The following is a 17,866-nucleotide window of genomic DNA, read 5'->3' as shown; positions in this document are numbered from 1 at the left end:
ATTTCTATTGTTTGATGGTTTTAATACGGACACTGCTTTTGAGTGCAGCCATGTCTGACCTTTCAGAAGTGACTCTGATTCTCTCATCATTGGATGAGTGGAATCTGTCATCTTTCTCTCTGAAGTACTCCTCTATACACTGCTCCTCAAAATCATGGACTTTCTTCAGTTCGTCTTCTGTGATGAAAAGCTCTGTGGATGAAAGGGATTGAGTGTGTTAACGCTAACTATTCAGAAATACTGAAGAGATTTCTTTTTTCGTAAACAGACACTTTTATTGCACTAAAATGGAATAAATGTAACGAGTTCTATTACAAAAAGCTTGTTATTGTATGTGTGCAACTCACTCAGTCCATAGTCCCTTTCATCGTCATCATGCTTGCGCCATCGACAACACAGGTGCTTGAGGACCATAGTTATGTGGCTGAATATGATGAGAGGTGGAGGAAGGACCGGACGTTCATGGAAGGTCATAATGAGCTGGTAGCGCTGAAATTTCCACACCTGGTTGGAGATGGACTTGACCTCGAAGAATGTATTACTACAGACAATCACAGATAGAGACGCCATACAAGCCGAGAAAGATTACATCTGCTGTAAGCTAAAATAAACCGAATCAAGAGAGTTTTGAGGAGAAAGTCTGACTAAACCTTCAGTTTAACTGTTGTGTCTTATATTGTCTGCTTTTTTTGTAATAACACTAATGCAGAGAAGAGGACGACTGCATTTGCTTCATTGATTATATAAAAGAGCAGCAACCGACCATTAGTCTGATAATGTCCATGTGGAAAAACCACCATCCCATTATGATACTATAGTTAGCTACCAGCCTCAGTGCCCAAATAAAAGTTACATGTGATGCCATTTTTTTGAATATGAGGGAAAAAAACATCAATAAAAACAATTTAATATTGCTAAGGTGAATCCTCATCTTAGTCATCGTTTCTTATGAGAGCTAGAGGACAAGAATAAATAATTTCTGCCTTCATGCAGCCAAAAATAACTGAGTTTTGTGCTTCGCTGCATTTCTAAAACACTGCGGTGTCTACTTAAAGTGCAAAAGCTAAAACTATTGGAGGGTTTTACATACTTGAACACAGCAATGAGCAGGTTAACCAGGAGTATGTTGGCCACCAGCAGATAGCAGGCCATGATCGCTGGAACAATCCAGGCACCCGTCTTGCACGGAGGCAGAGCCACCACCACACCGTCCTCTGTAGTGATGTTCTGCCCACAGGGGGCTGCGCATCACCACAAAATAAATACAAACAAGCGAACAAGTTACTAGAAGGCAAACTATATCTTTAGATAAAGACATCCATTCATCATTAATAATATTTCAGAAGAATGTTTTGCACAAAAAATAAATGAAATACATGCAGACACATAATAACAGATAACAAACAGACGATGCTGTATATAATCAGAATTAAAATAAAGCAAAACTAAGAAAATTGAAGAAACTATCAAACATTCAAATGTATACTCGATCAACTAAAAGAGACAAGCAGACCTCAAAATATATATATATATATATATTTTTTTTTAAAAATGCACTTTTCCTTATTTTGCAAACAAACAAGAAGCATAATTCATCATTATGCTTCTTTTCTTAAAGTGGCGGTAGGAGAGAGTGGAAATCATAATGGTAGGGGTTTATGTACACAGATGTGCATCTGATAACAAAATACACACATACACAGAAAAAAAACACATTTGTCATGTGTCACCACAGTTTGCGTTTACAATATATTTAAACATGTCGTCCGTGTTTAAAATATATTGTCACATATGCGAGCCATAGCTTCATTCAGCAATGGTTGACTGTTCTGAATCATTTGAGATGTATTTAGAATGTTTTTTCCATCTGTGATGGTTCAGTTGCTGTGGCTTATCTGGGGAACATTCAGCATTTGTTGTTGGTTTGTTTGCTTTTGAGATTCATTCTACTCATACTCATCATTGCTTGGTGCTCAATTGTTTCACGCAATGCAGCCCAAAGACAGAGAACTGAAGTAATTTTTCCATTTAATTTTTTTTAACCTTCCAAAAAATTTGGATTTAAAAACTCTGACAACTGAACCACTTGAAAAAACAGATTATAGATGATGAGAGGTGGTTAATAAATATGTTGTGGTGCTGATGTGTGGATGCTTTTGTTTTTATTCCTGCGTGATGTTGTATTAGCTTTTGAGTCTCAGTGCTTAGTCACGTTAAATGTCGGATTTATCGGCTGAAATATTTCTCCAATGTTGCAATTGCTTCGGTGAGAAGCTGAGCCGGCGTAAGGGGAGGGTGACATGGTTTAATGTGACAGATGGAGTTGTCATGGCAGGGTCACTTCTTCAAATGGGACGAATTAAAAATCGAATAACAACGAGAGGATAAGAAACATCAACGGAATATCAAATTTTAAACTTTGATATTTCCTCCTGATGTGAAAGCCTGCCAAAAACAAAGACCAGACACATTTGAATAGTGCTGCTGCCATGTAACATTACCATTTGCCAGCCAGTGCAAAAATTTGTGAGTCTAAAGTTGCTTGCAGGATATGGCCTTAGGTCAAGCTACTAGTTGTCTCAATAAAAGATCTGGAGAAGACTGATAGTGTCAGGGAATCAGGAGTTTTGGATTCTTTTAAAATCCGCTCTGTTATTTGTAGAAAACACTGCTGATATTCAGTAGCTGACCCAAGATGCCAACACATGAGGGCAACTTCAGCCTTAGAGCATGGAGCTGCATGCACACTTTTGTATCAAGTGGTCCTCTAGTGGTAGCAGTGGGCATGACATGGCATTAATGTGACGATGATGAAGGAGAGGTGGGAGAGGTAGATGTGGTTAAATTAAGTTCTATAGCTATAGATTTACTGGGATTTTGACTGCATTGGGCAATGTGGGATGGACCATTATTACGCCAGGTTCCATGAGTGCGTAAGTAATTTTCGACCAGCCAGAGTTTTTCATTCAGCCTTTGCTGTACCTTCCTACTATGCATATCTGAAACAAAGAATGAAAACATTATTTCAGATCTCTTCTCTTTGGGCCACTCCTCACATTCTGTACACACCACCAAATATTACCACACAAAAAGATAAGAACGGAGCAGCACACAAAACGCACTCTCACTCTCTGGACATTTCCACATACACACTTCTCACAGTCTATTTATAATTTATTGAGTCAGAATGTCACTCTCTCTACATGACTGCAGATGCAATTAGTCTCAGAGGAAAACAGTTTTATTATGTATGTGTTACACACACACACTCACACACATGCGTGCGCACATAAACATCTTCAAGTAATAGTTCAAGCTGTGAAGAAATGAGTGAAAATGAAATCTAATTTCATACTGAGACTGGTGTTTTCAGTAATACTGCTTCCGTCATTCCTCCCTCCTTCCTCCTTACAAAAACGCATTTTGTCTAACAGCTTACACTCTCGCCCCTGAACTTACGGTCAATCTGGTCGGCAAACACCTCTCCGTAGATCATCCAGTAAGGCATGAAGAAGATGTTCCTGGCTAGCATCCAGGATGGGTCTTCGTTAGGGTTGAGAATGGCCTGACGTGCCACCCCAAAACTCATTAGCACCACCAACATGATGATCACAAAATACATCATGTCGATCATCTGACAGAGGGAGAGAGGAAGAGGAGAAGGGAAGAGGTGAGTGGTTAAAGGAAAGAGAAAACGAGGACAGGATATTTTGAAAATAATGACACTGGATGGGGAAATAGGTAATGAGCATGTCTGTCACTGCAGGAAAATCAGTTGGTCTGCATTTGCATTTTTTGATTAGTATTCTTCCCAGTGTAAGTTGGTCAACTGAAATTTAATTTAACTTGTTTTGGAACGAAGCCTGAAGTCAATATTTAAAATGCATTTAATTTAGAGTAATCTCTGAGCACTTTCAGGGCTGAAGGGGACACTCTCCCTTTGGGCTTATTTATCCTTCGAACACTTTTGTGCATTTTTTTGATGCACTCAGACTGTCGCTCATCTTGCATTCAGATACCCTGTTAAAGCAAACTTGGAGCTACAGCTGTCACCAAAGTTGTTATTACTAAAAAGAAAGAAAAGTGCAAGGCACACTAATAAGCAGAATAAAGCATCAAAACTAGTAAGAACACAGTTGATACTTTTGGCTGTAACTACAATGCAATTTTTACATTTCTTTATTAGCTTTATTAGCCTGCATAGATAAGTGCTTGGCACCAAAAGATGGTTAAACCTGAGCCCAAGTAAAAGCAATGGCGGTGTAATTAAAAAAAAATGACTCAATTACTCAGATAATAAGATAAATCTAAAAAGATTTATATTAAATTAGGTGAAACACACTCATTTGTTTTTACTGTATGTGGACAGGAAGTGCTTGCATGTGTAGTCAGTCCCCTGAGCTTGTTCAGAGCCAGAAAAAAACCCTGTTTATGCCTGTGAACAACGTTGACTTCAAACCTGCTCATCACATATGCAAATTATTTGAGTAAATCACTGTCAATTTAAGTAACTCTAACTAACTGCTGATTTTCATATCAAAGAGTCTGCGTCCAGCGGTAAACAGGGACATGCCCAGGACAGTCGAGGATCAGAAAGATACAGAACTGGCTCTTTGATCCCCCTCCCCCCGTTGTTTTATCTCCATGTCTGTATCGGCTCTGATCTTGAACTCTCTACGATCAAACAATAAAGTTAAGAGGCACAGAAGCTTGTTTACCGCTTACAGATTAAACCTTTGCAATCATCAAACTCAGTAAGCTGTTACAGTCAGTATACTGTAGATGATGTTGGGCAAAGTCAGAGGGTAAACAGATAGGCATGAAGGCCAGATAATGGAAGGAAAATATGAAAAATACTGCAGATTATAATAGGGATGCCTAAACACACAGAGTTGACTTCCCCTTCCTCTTCTCACCATCTTGCCGATCATCATCACATAGGGACCCAGGTACTTGTTGACGCCGAAGATGTCGAGCAGCCGGATGTACCAATAGATGATGTTGACACAGTAAATCACCCGTCCATAACTCATGAGCGGTGGCTCCTGGAGACGCAGCACCATGCCGACAGAGAATATGAGGATGGCCATGAGGTCTGTGATGTTCCAGTACTCCTGAAGCCACACCTTCACCTTCTGTAACAACTTTCCCGGCTCAGACATCAGGATCTAAACAGCAATCAGAGGAAAATGAACAGAAATGTGGATGCTGTAATGCAGAGATGACAGAAAATGGCATTAATTAAATACAGACGCTAAAGGGTAAAATAAACAGTGACTCTAAAAAGTGACAAAAATAGCACAACAGAAAAATGCACTCTATCACAACCACCATAAGAGGGCAGCATGAGTTCACCTATCGGAGAATCTAACAGCTCAGAATGAGCTGACACAATGATGAATGCATTTCATATACTTACAGTAAAAACAAAGCCACAGAGGATGAACATAATATGGCCACATACCTTTATATTCTATTCACTTTACTCTTTTGCTTTCATGGTTTTCCCATTTCTGTGGCCTGCCTGCATCTCCACTACCAAACACTCTTTTACATCTATTTCTCTGATATATGTACATTTTACCTATTTGCTATGAGACTTAGATGATATGGACATCATGATTAGCCTTTGCCCTCCACCACTGAACTCACTAAATAAGCTGCCGGAGACACTTTGGGTCTTCAGTTGGCTGGCCGGTAGGGAAGACTTGCTTAGAGAGGTCACTACAGGTCTACATTTATAGTCTATTGTACCTCTCTCATCTTCTCTATGCCATTGGTGAAGATGTAAGCGATAACAATCCACTCTTGAGGAGAAGGCCACAAGTCCATCTTGACCAGGACAATGTAGTTGAACAGCATCAGGTAGCCCACATATGCCATCTGCATAGTGATGCAACAGCAGAGAAAAATCAGCATGGTTATGAGTTTGTGCGCTTCAGACACATTAGCAAACTTTACACGAATGAAGATCAATTATCTCTCTGCAAACAGATTCAGTGAAAGGGGGTTTGCCCAAATTAAACACATATTGAGTGAAGTCCTGACCCTCATTGCAACTCCCATTAATGCAGTTTTCAGGCTTTGATAAAAGATATTTGGGGTCAAGGTACCTCCATTATGTGTCTCCTGAATCTTTTAAAAAACATGTTGGCTTTCTGGTTTATACGCATATTTTTTCCATCTGCAAAACAAGCATTCTACCGGTGTTCATTCTACACATGCACATTTGCTTCACACAATAGCTAATTATTAAACCTGGACAGCACACATCAGGTCATAGGTATAAATCTAAATTGGGAACAAGACTAAAAACTCCATTTTGGCTCAGAGAACACATCTGCAATAGTTGAAAGGCACCACAGAGTATTTCTCTTTAACCTGAAGGGCAGAAAGGAGAAGTGGGGTAAGACGGTGGGGGGTGGAGAAGAGAAGGAGAGCGAATAGCCAGAGAGAGGAAAACAGGATGAAACAAAGAGCAGTGAAAATATTTTCTCTGCATAAATAAACAGCGAAATCCCTGCCGGTGCTAAAGAGATGTTTTCACTGGGCAAGCAAATTGAGGCAACCCAAGATAGGGTAAGGAAAAATAATAAATGAGCCAGAATCAAACAAAGCACACACGCTCATAGGCAGATACTGTACCACACAAGCTATACATAAACAGTTACAGATTCTACATGTAAGCTGCTCTATTAAAACAGATAATTGAAAAATCCAAAGCTTAATTTAATATTTATATATTGTAGTAGTTAACCTAGTGGCAATGGCCCAGAAACTTTAGTCAATATTCACACTGTCAATAAAAAGCCTTCTTGTGTGATTCAATTCCTTACCCACCCTCATCCTCCTATACTTTTCTCTCAATGCTGCTTCCATCAGCCTCCAGATCTACTTCATACTATACTTTCCCACACCGTCAAGCCAGGCAATGTCAGGTTGGAACGGGAGGTTAATGACAATGGAGGGAGCGTGAAAGTAGAGGCTTTTGATGCTGTTGCAGAAATACAGTAAGCAGTGACAGTAGCAACAGGAAGCAGAGCATGTAGGTGGTGCTGCTGAAACTGACACTGACCGTATGGAACCAGAACTTGACAATTGGTGCATTGTAGAACTCGTATATCTTGCGTCCCATGGGGATAAGGCGGTGGCGGTTCTGAACCTCCTCAACATCCTTCTTTCTGGATGTCTCTGTGGTTACTTTGCCCAGCATTGCCTGGGCGAATGCAAACCCCACATGGAGCGAGGGAGGAAGGAGTGAGAGGTGTGAGGATTTAAAGTATAGAGAGTGTGGGAAGAGGGAAATGTGATGGATGGGAAAGGTGGGGGAGGAGGAGTCGGTAGAGATGCAGAGGAAGGATGGATAGGAGGATGAGTATTTGGGATGGAGGAGGAAGAGTTGAATAACAGAGAAAAGGGAGAAGGGGGGAGAGGGTTAAATTATGGGCTACAGCACTGTTTTAATATCATAATTAAAGAAGCAAGCACAAGCAATGCAATCATTCCAAAATGTGAAATGTGTGTTTGAGGTGGAGTTTGGGTGAAGGCTGGAAGGCTGATAACAGAGTATTACGCAGACATGGACACTCATGGATTGTGTCTCAGACAACAATTAGGAGGCAAAAAAGAGACAAGGTACTGACAGGAAGAAGACAGAAAAAAGGAAAGATAAGACATAGATATCTCACTTCAATCTGTGACACATTTCCTTATCCATGAGAGAGGGTTCGGAGCCCACTTTTTTATGGGTCATGGTCTTAATGTCAAAGCAACACCAGACCTCTGAGAGGAATTGTATTCTAAGTCAACAAGCGTAACAGACCTGGGCAACGTTTAAAGTTTTAAAGCTGGTCTAAATGGTTCAAATATGCAATGAGGAGTCGGTGTACATCCCAGGGCGTTGAATAGGTAGACTCGTCATAAAAACCACCTCTATGAAATTAGAAGAAAAGGAGCACTTTTAGTAAGAACTAGAGGATTTCTATTTTGTTTTATGCCCCAAATATGTGAAACATATAGAGCTAAAGTTTTCTCCAAGGCACACACAGACAGGGCCTTCAGGATGAACAAATTCAGACGCCAGTGTGTAAATCACACCATGCCTTAACTGCACTAAACATGCATTTTAGCTATCAGACAGGCTTTTACATCCATTACAGTGTGTTCTATGCCAAGCATCTGATCATCATATCACGAAAATACAATCTCCCTCTGTGGTGTAGCAGTCCGTGTATATATGTATGAATCTTTGTGTGATTCATAAGTAAGTGACGCTGCATTTGTGCAGTCAGAAGCCAGGGCAACAGGAAGGGGCTCTTTACAAGTACATTCTCTAGCAGCGGGGAATCTTTGTTTAACGCCAGAGTGCCTCTAGGACTGCAAGTGTAAAAAAAAGACCCGTTTCGTGAATGTTTGCACTGGCTTGCTGGCTTGCTCAATGCAAGATGGAAAATATGCACAGTGGTGCTGGAAGGCATTCAACTTCAGTTCAGCCGCTTCACGCGACAGCCACGGATTCAGTTTGTGCATTGAAATTGATTTTCAAATTCCAGTCTTCATTCGAACACACAAGCTGGATCCTGGCATCGTCGCTAGAACTGACCTGGACTGAAATGGAGCGAGTTCTAATTCTTCGGTACTTTTTGTGTCTATGCAGATGGACCAACTCTTCTGCTGTGAGCTGGGAGAAGGTGCTCAGACTTTGCATGATTTAAGCTCTGCAGCAGCAGGCGGACATGGTTATATAATGCAAAAGCCTGGGCCTCCCATGCTCAGCAGCTGCCATGCTGAGTGGTATGCTGCAGCAAGCCATCACTGATGGTAGAGAGTGAGGGGAAGCAATTGGCTAGCATACAGTACTGTACCTCAATCAGACCTGAGCTTGAAGAAAAAGGGAAAAAGAGAGAAAGAACCAGAGAGGGAGAGAAAGAGCGAGGGGGAAAGAGGGAGGGAGAGATTTGCAGGAAAAAAGATAGAAAGCAAAAGTAATAAAGAAGCAAAGAGAGAGCTGGGCTGAGAATGAGAGAGAAGGGAAGGGGGTGGGTGAGAGAGAAACAGAGGAGAAGATAGACGGAAAGAGAAAGATACACGAGGGAACCCACAAGCGGCGACAGACTGAGACGCTACAACTCCACAATCATGTCTTTGCTGAGACGATGAGAAACAGAAAGGCCAATTTGGCAGGAAGTGTCCAGCTGGCCAGAATAGGGAAACAAATATGTGTGCGTGGAGAACTGTGTGCATATATCCGTGTCTGAGTGTGTGTAGCGTCATCTCATTGTGGACAGCACCGACATTGTTTAAAAACTTGCCCACAAGAGATATTTACAAAAGGAAACAGTGTCAGGGTTGGGTGCAGTTTTAAGATCGAACAAAGCGTGTGTGTTTGTGTGTGCATAGTCTGAATATGTGTATCGATTCTGACTATGCAGGGCTGAGGTGGGTTCTCTCACCACGGAGTTGTACTGCGTCTCACAGTAAGATCTTACTGTGAACTCCATGTCTTCCTCCTCCTTCTCCTTCACTGGTTTTTCAGGCTCCTCCTCCTCCTTTTCCTGCAGGTAGGCCTCCTGATCCTGGGGCATGTAGGACATCTCGTCCTTGTTCTTGAATTCCAGACTCAGGATCGATGGTGGGAGCAGCAGCCCTAATATTACCTGTGTGATCAAATGAGGGAGACAGGAAGTGGATGTGGAAGGAAGAGCTGGAAGTGACAAATCACAGAGTGTTATGCTATAGCACTAATTTCATGAGAGGCGCCATGGAAATTAGGACACAAAGACTCTGGAGCAAAAAAACCTTCAAAATCGCTCTATTTTACACATGTGAACCTCACATAATAAAGCATTTGCTCTCACGAACACCTCCCAATCCTGTCCTGACCTGCTTTTAGCTGAATGACAAAGCTGTGGTATTTACAACAGCTAGTCTAACGGTGGAGGTCAATTATAAAGGCATTAGACAAGGACATGCAGCAAGAATCCTGTGCTGCCAAGATGGATGACGGGGACACACGCATCTCGAGCGGCTATTAAAAAAAATGTCAGCTGTGCTGTAAACACTTCAGCAGCTAATAGGCAAGCAAGAGCAAGTCAAACGTGATCACAGTGGGAAGTAAAGAATAAGAGAAAAAGATGAAAATCAGGGTAATGAGTTATCTTTTTCTTAAGAGTGAATTTTTATTTTTTGTTTGTTTCGTCATAAATATGTTAAGGGCTAAGATTAAAAACGGATTCAATAATTTACCAAAATAGCTGTCAGTAAAGTTAGATGGTTAGATGAGTAGCATGGATTAAATATAGAATATGAAAAGGATCACAGTAAAGCAGGTAGTATCCCCGATTTTATGAGGGTGTTTAAGGCAACCGCACCATTACTTACTGATGTATAAGGTAAGTAAGTAAAGTCTGTTTCTATAGCATGTTTAAAACCAAAGTGCTTCACAGTAAAAAAGAAAAAGAAAGCAGTGTACAGCTTACAGTCCACTGAAATCTTTCCAGTTTCCAGTTGTGATATAAATACATTCAAAAGCTGTGCACACGGATGATTATGACAACATTTTTAACAATGATACTCTCCGTATTTCACAAACTCCTTGATGCATCTCGGTTTGTTTGTTTTTTCCACTTTTTCTTCTTTCTGTCTTACTGCTCCAGTGAGTTTGCCTTAGTAGGGCTCTCTCTATCTCTCTTTTGCGCTCTCTCTCTCTCGCTCTCCTGCAAAGGCCAAATCACACTTAAAGCACTTGCAGTATCCTCTCGCTCTGAGATGCTAGAAAGCCGGACCCATCACTCCCCTCGCTCGGTGTATGAATGAGTGTGATCTCAGCCTCAGCAAATCCCAGTGCAACTCTTCAGCATAAATAAGTCTAACCTCTGAACTGAGCAGCTCCCTGCCTATCACTCTACCACCAGATGTCTTGGAGACCCACATGAGCAAATATTTCTCTAATCTTAACCACCAGTCTTAACTAAAAGCTTTTCCTTGACTTAAAAGGGGTGTTCACCGCACGAGCGTCAATGTAAAATACATTGCACTCTGTTTCAAGGGGTTTTTTTGTGACTAAATTAAGGTCAGTTCTCCCGTCCCCTCTGACCTAAAAAGATGGCTTTGAAGGCTTATACTAATTAAGTTGTGGCAGAAGTTCAGCCAGCAGTCCGGCACTGATCACACTGACAGTGTCGAGCTTATTATTGTCCAATAAACATCTTTTCTCTGGATGGCCATTCCTCCCACCATCACAAGCAACCTTGACTGGGTTGATCTTTAAGTACAGTACATCATTTCACCTACATAAACTCACCTTAAGATGTTAATCTGCTATGAAATAGTGTCGCTGGTCACCCTGGAAGACCAAAGTGACTGAGAACACGAACATTTGATATTACATAATTTTCTGGTATTAACCAATCCAGGTGTAGGTTCAGATTTGTCCATCTGATAAGTAATAGTAATAGTAAGTCTTTGCTAAACTGAGAGGCAGGTGTGGATAGCGTACGCTTTTTACCGCCAGTGGTGACCTGCCTACTCCTCACAGTCCAGCATGCACTCTAAATCCTGAACAATGACTCATCATAGCCCCTTCAGGTGTTCCTCATTTGACCTTTTTAATTCCCCGTGAACAGAACTTTCTGGATTAGGTTAATTTTTCACTCGTATGGTTCAGGCCAATTGTATGTAGTGAGGATAAACATGCACACAGTGTGCACGAGATGAAACAAGGACATAACTACATTATTGTATATTATGTCCTCATTATAGACTTCCTCCACTTCCACTTGCACACATCTTCTGCAGCCTATAACTCATAAGAGATATTCAAGAGTTTAAAAAATCTCTGAAGCATGACCAAGCTACGTACAGATTATCCATCTTATAGCTGAAAAATATGCATGCCAGCACTCTGACAGACAAGCTACATCATGGAAATACTGCTTTTAAATTACTTGAAAGTTACGGTATATTTATATTTTATGTGCTATGCTGACTACAGGTAGGTTTTACTTCTTATGCAGGTGTATCACCTACAGAGTAACTGATAGGTATCTCGTTACTTTACAGGCAGTCTGAGGGGATACAACCATGAATCTTTTAAACTAGAGAAGGACATTGCTTTTAAATGCACAGACTCTTCTACCCAACCATCTACCCGACGCGTACTACCTTCAGCCCTGAGTTCTTGCGCATGCGCAGGCGCCCCATCCACATGTCGGTCAGCAGCATCTGACTGCAGGTGTGAGCGATGAAATCTCTATGTTTGGCTGCTACAGCCAGCTGCAGGCAGGTGGCATTGCTCCAGTTCTTCAGCTCGTATGTCAGCAGCTTCATGGCCATCTGCTCATCCTGTTTATAGGACTGGTCTAGGAGCTCCACAGCCAGCTGGCCAAACTCTCTGGGAAAATATATAAAGTATGTATACAAGCACACTGAGTCATGAATCAAGACAGCAATATACTTTGCCTAAAAGTGAAAATGTTATTCAACTGGTCATAACACTGCTGGCCACCTGGCCCCAAGTCTGAGGGTATTATTATGGCATAAAACACATGTACAAACATAAAAACTGTGCGGTGTGAATTGGTTACAAGGTGAATGTTTAGATGACTTACAAGGATAATATTAAATGCAACATATCTTTGATAAATGAAAGAAATATGATGTGGCCAACACAAATACATGCAGAAACACAACAGTTTTCTCAGATGTTCAAAGCAACATCTGTACCAGTACCATCGCTTATATCAAATTTTTAATTGGGTTCCAAAATCCTACACAATACTTTTCTCATACTTTCATTTCAGGACATTAATTTTTTACAGCATCACATTCAATTATGAACAAATTTTTTTTCTTATATATATATATATATATATATATATATATATATATATATATATATATATATATATATATATATATATATAGCAGCATTAGTGGCTTCACATACAATGGATGGATAAAAAAATGTTTGGTTCATAATTGAATATTATCCTGAATATGACGCAGAATATGATACAAACTCACTCAGGAATCCAAATATTGTTTGGACAATTAACTCCAAATATGTCAATTACAAGGTTATCTTTTCAAATGTGTGTGTTCATCTCAGGCATTACCTCAATCTCACATGCCCATCCTTAACTAATGGTGATGCATGTTATTAGATCTTTTTATGTGCGTCACTTACATCCCATGAGAGCTAGTCTGAAACAGGTCAGTTTGTATGAGGGAAGGCATGTGTGTATGTACATCCACCTACACATACTGATGTATGAGGTAGACGCTCCTGTCTAGACTCTTAGCTCAGCGTTAACATTAATCATTTACAGCATGTTTCCATGTTTTCCAGCTCTTCTAAGTACTACAATATACATTATTTATATATAAAACTATACTTGAATATCCTGTTTAAACCGAATAAGCTGGCAGAGGGAGGGAAAGATAAAGAGTGAGCCAGACGGAGAGAGATTGGGATAACATGAAAATATATCATGTCACCCACCGAGAGTTGTGGTTTAGTTCCTGGGAAATGTCATCCACCATGTCGTTCTCAGATGCTTCGTGTGCCATGGCCTTACAAAGCTTACATGCCACCAAGGCTTTGGCCATGGCCTCTTCACCATGCTGCCAAAAGAACAGCGCCATCTTCTGACGTTTCATGAGCACAGCCCACACCATCAGCTCGTGGAAGGGGAAAGGGAAGTGGTTGATTTCTGGGTCGTCCAAATCGATGTCTACCTCTTCCTCTCGTTTACGTGTCGTCTTCTGACGACCTCTTCGGATTGGCATGTCATCCTAGTGGGGAAACAGAAGCATCTGTATAAAAGTATTTCTTAGGGATTTTTCAGATCTTTTCTGTATAGAAGGAAAACATTATGCATATATGTGGTTTGGATTGTAAATACTGATCACAAGTGTCAGCCAAGAAATTTGAAAGTTTTACATGATGTAAACCTCTGAAGAACACTTTGGTTCGACTGCATCTAGACGCCTAAACTGATCTTCTATAAATGCTTGGGAAGTTATATTTTGAAGAGACAAGCTAGAGCACAATGTGCCAAATACTAAACAATCTAGATAACGCAGAGCGGGTATGGGCTCATGTACATCTCCGCATGATTTTAAACATAATTTAACTTCTTTATAATATAGTTTCAGTTCAATTAATAGTAAAAAAACCTTACAAGAGGTAAATTTATTGGCTTTTCACCAAGTTGGCTCTCTGTCTCTGGAGACATAGCTGCTGCCAGTCAGTCATTAAATGACATAATTTCACATTTAGACTGTTGAAAACAGCTAAATCCATTTGAAAAATAACTTTCAGTGCAAGAGATCAGCTGGACATAAAAGATTGCAGAGCAGTAAAATATTCAGCAATTACAGATAGTGACAAATATCTGGTATAAGCTAGCAAATTTCAGTGATATTCAGAAATGAAATTATCGCAATGCTTGAAATGATTGCAAGTATTACAAAAGAAACCCTTCAGGGTTCACAGCTGTCACCCTTTAACAGCAGTATTTCTGACATACATACTGGCTAGATGATAAATAGGCTTTGTGAAGATAGAAAGGTAATGGCGTGGCAAAAACAACAGAGAACACACACCGACACATGGGGGATAAATTCACAACATACAGAAAAACAAAGGAATGTTTGTTCCATGCGTATAAATACCTCCGAGGAACAGTGCTTTGTGAAGCTTTAAGAAATTACACCACACACCACATGAATCTGATCAGGTCATCCATAGCTTATTCAGCTGAATACAGCAGGACTGCTTTGAAATGCACTGCAAGATATATATGCATTTAAACTGTCTGGAGCATGAGTCTCCAGCTTTTTAAAAAGTCCATAAATCTGAGAAAAAGCTGTAAACCAAAATGACTTTGTTTTGTTTTATTGGCTGTTTGTGTGAAAAGCACTCAGCTGACTCAGAAATGTATAAAACTAACCAGCAAAATAGATTAAATATACATCTAGAGCTTCCCTTCATCTACTGAGAGGCACACGGCACACATGAGCACACTTATTTAGATGAGTAAACTGTAGATCAGTTAAGTGAAGAGGCTTGAGAGATAAGGGTTAGGAACAGTGAAGGAATGACTAAATAACAACCATGATTGGATCAAGACTCACCTCCATCCCCAGCAGTTTCAGAGCCTTGGGCTAGAAATGAAAAAGAAACATTAACACACAGCGAGACCTTGTTGAATGTATTTTATAGCACACTTTACTTTTGATGCACAAGACTTACAGGCCAAGAAGATCCTTTAAACAGAGTAAATCACTGACTTTTATTTGCATGCTTCAAAATGGAACTGATACTTAGGGATGGCACTTTGTGCTCATTTGAGTGACTGTATATATGGCAATAATATCTAATCCTTTTCTGCTTGCATGTATTAAATGAATTTATATTTGTAGATCTGGTACAGTACTGTGTATCTGCATTAAAGCAGGGCATGTATGAATTATGTATTCATGAGCCATCATCTGAGTTGGTAAAAATAACCCAAATCTCTTGTGGGGATTCTGATATCTACATCTATTTCAAGACTTTGTTCTTCCTTAACATGTGTTTATGTGTGCATGCACATAACTATGTGGCTGTGCATTCACTTGGTCTAGAAAATCCCAGTTAAAGTGGAGGTGACTCTGTCTTTCTTTGTCTCTCATTTTGCCTCCTTGCTCTGTCTCTCCTGTTTCTTACCTCAAACGTTATCTGTGCCTTTCCAGCTGCTTTGTGGCTACCATGCAGTCTTGTACAGTAAGATAAACAGATGCACAAAGGTTCACATACACACTTGCACACAACGCTCACAATCACACGACTGAATGTGCAAATACCAAAGTGCATCATTAAGTATTGTGTTTTATACAGTTATGCATGTTTACATTTTCCTCACAAGTGTGCAGGTTTTCGAGGCAGAATGAGAAAACAGAATGTGAAATGTATATAATGTGCAACATGTGCAGCAGTATAAAACACAACCATCAAACAAAGCACGATTTCAGAGATCACTTTGTCACTTTGGTTGTGTGTACTAATCACCAAGAAAACTTGCTGGTGGGGTTGTAATGAACTGTGTGCAGTTTGATGATGATGACGGCGCATAATGAAGAGCAACTGCTACACAAAGATGATTTGTTGCATTAGGCTTATGATAGGGCATGCAATGTTCCTACTTTACTTGATGTGTAAATGAATAACAGGGGAAGCAATGCTCATATATTTAACCTGTGCTGATCAACAGCACCCTGACACACAAATAAAAGCTAAATTTGTGTAAGTATGTGCATATTAACTAAATTCTTCTCAGTTGAAACCCAAAATTAATCCCTTAAACATATTGGTGCCTTTTTCTGATTTCAGGCAATTACACTTACATAAGTAATTATGCACTTAGATATATTTAGATAGCACCAAATCACAGGCTTGGTGACACTGGGAAGGAAAAACTCCCTTTTAACAGAAAGAAGTCTCCATTTTTGTTTATTTTTTTCATGTTGTAACTCTGGTTTTTGTGATAAATTCAAAAAGTGCAGCATAAATGTTGGACTCAGTCATTTTTATTCCTACCTATTTTTCTGCTGTACTTTCAGACTAATATTTTTCTGGAATTGGTATTGATAAAAAACAAAATTACTAAAAACCGCTCCCATCTTTTTGTCCAAAAAAAGTCACGTGTCTCACTGACCTCCCACTGCAGATCTCCTTTTCTGCCATTTGTCAGGTAAAAATCATCAAAACTTGCATCTAAAAGTTAATTAATTACCATCCGCAAAGCGCAGCTGACCTTTAGACTCTCTGATAAATATGTTAGTATAAGAAATATATTATTATCCACTTATCCTTATGAGGACACGTTTGATAATGAGGCTCATTTAGCTGGTGCTGCTCCTTGGATTAATGACAGTAGATCTGAAATTGATTAAACACTAAGAGGATAATTCAGGTGAGACTCATTCACTCACCCTCTTGGGTCCGAAGAGGTTATGGTATAGAGTTCGGAACCTCTTCCTGGTGTAGTTACACCGATATGCCCCGCCCATGAGGTATTCAATGACCAGTCCAATGTCAATGAGGCTGATCCGGTAGTCCGGGGGCAGGTTTCCCTAAAAACCAAACAGGGTTAACAGGCAACGACCCACACCGACTGATTAACACAGGAAGGGAAACAAGAGTACAAAACAAAATCACACAGCCATATACACTCACTGCACAAAATCCATATCAAACTGTTTTTGGCTATGAAAGAAAAACTTGATTATCTGATTCACCTTGAAGTAGATCCAACTGAACCCTGGATACTCTTGCTTGGAAAGAACACATAATGTCAGTGAATAAACGGCATGATAAGCAAGAGCAGGAGAAATGAGATACACAGAAACTCTCGGGCAAGATCTCTCTTCCAGTCTCTTTAATAAATTGTTGTCTCAACCAGACTGTTGTTCTGTTTGGCTTTTGATATTTACACGGGTCTTGTTTTCCATGTAGAAACGTGAAACAGTTTTATCAATACTGTAAGCAAAAAAATGAAAAAATGAAGTTGTTTTTAAAAAAAGGATCACAGTTTCAGGGATCCCATTACTCTTTCTACAATGTGACACGATAAAGCCCCAAAGTGCAAGTCTTTTATATTCAATAGAGGAGCTGAAAATGAGGAGAGAATTAAATCTCAGGTGCAGCGTGAATTAGAGAGTGTAATTTCTGAGGACAATTACAAAGCATGTAAAAAAAAAAAAGTGAATGATTTGTCATAATTTGCATTTAGGCATGTAATGAGATCTTCACAGTGAGGTTCAATGCAGTCTCGAGGAGAAGAAAGGAGAAGGAAAGTATAAATGACTCATTAGCCTGGAA

General features: G+C 40.0%; 1 protein-coding gene across 14 annotated transcripts in view; it reads right to left on the bottom strand.

Annotated features, from left to right (window-relative positions):
• The window catches only part of trpm3 (transient receptor potential cation channel, subfamily M, member 3), a 147,496-nt gene that overhangs the window by 4,761 nt on the left and 124,869 nt on the right, over window positions 1-17,866 (bottom strand). For 2 of the 14 annotated variants that reach the window (XM_086313942.1, XM_086313947.1), the window contains exons 13-26: window positions 17,284-17,319; window positions 16,978-17,118; window positions 15,139-15,168; window positions 13,502-13,794; window positions 12,163-12,391; window positions 9,453-9,656; window positions 7,076-7,216; window positions 5,755-5,883; window positions 4,917-5,168; window positions 3,460-3,634; window positions 2,871-2,999; window positions 1,091-1,241; window positions 348-541; window positions 60-192 (exon numbers count right to left, since the gene is read on the bottom strand). In XM_086313942.1, coding sequence (XP_086170068.1) covers window positions 60-192; window positions 348-541; window positions 1,091-1,241; window positions 2,871-2,999; window positions 3,460-3,634; window positions 4,917-5,168; window positions 5,755-5,883; window positions 7,076-7,216; window positions 9,453-9,656; window positions 12,163-12,391; window positions 13,502-13,794; window positions 15,139-15,168; window positions 16,978-17,118; window positions 17,284-17,319 — 2,237 coding nt within the window. The remainder of the gene's footprint in view (window positions 1-59; window positions 193-347; window positions 542-1,090; window positions 1,242-2,870; window positions 3,000-3,459; window positions 3,635-4,916; window positions 5,169-5,754; window positions 5,884-7,075; window positions 7,217-9,452; window positions 9,657-12,162; window positions 12,392-13,501; window positions 13,795-15,138; window positions 15,169-16,977; window positions 17,119-17,283; window positions 17,320-17,866) is intronic. The other 12 variants (XM_086313945.1, XM_086313950.1, XM_086313952.1 and 9 more) reach the window with 7 other exon arrangements.

Source organism: Aulonocara sp. 'chitande type north' Nkhata Bay, linkage group LG12 (genome assembly GCF_057382095.1).
Source record: "Aulonocara sp. 'chitande type north' Nkhata Bay isolate Kocher_YH1m ecotype deep benthic linkage group LG12, A_spYH_male_GT1.1, whole genome shotgun sequence".
NCBI classification, from domain to species: Eukaryota; Metazoa; Chordata; class Actinopteri; order Cichliformes; family Cichlidae; genus Aulonocara; species Aulonocara sp. 'chitande type north' Nkhata Bay.
This window is presented reverse-complemented; position numbering and strand designations above follow the sequence as displayed.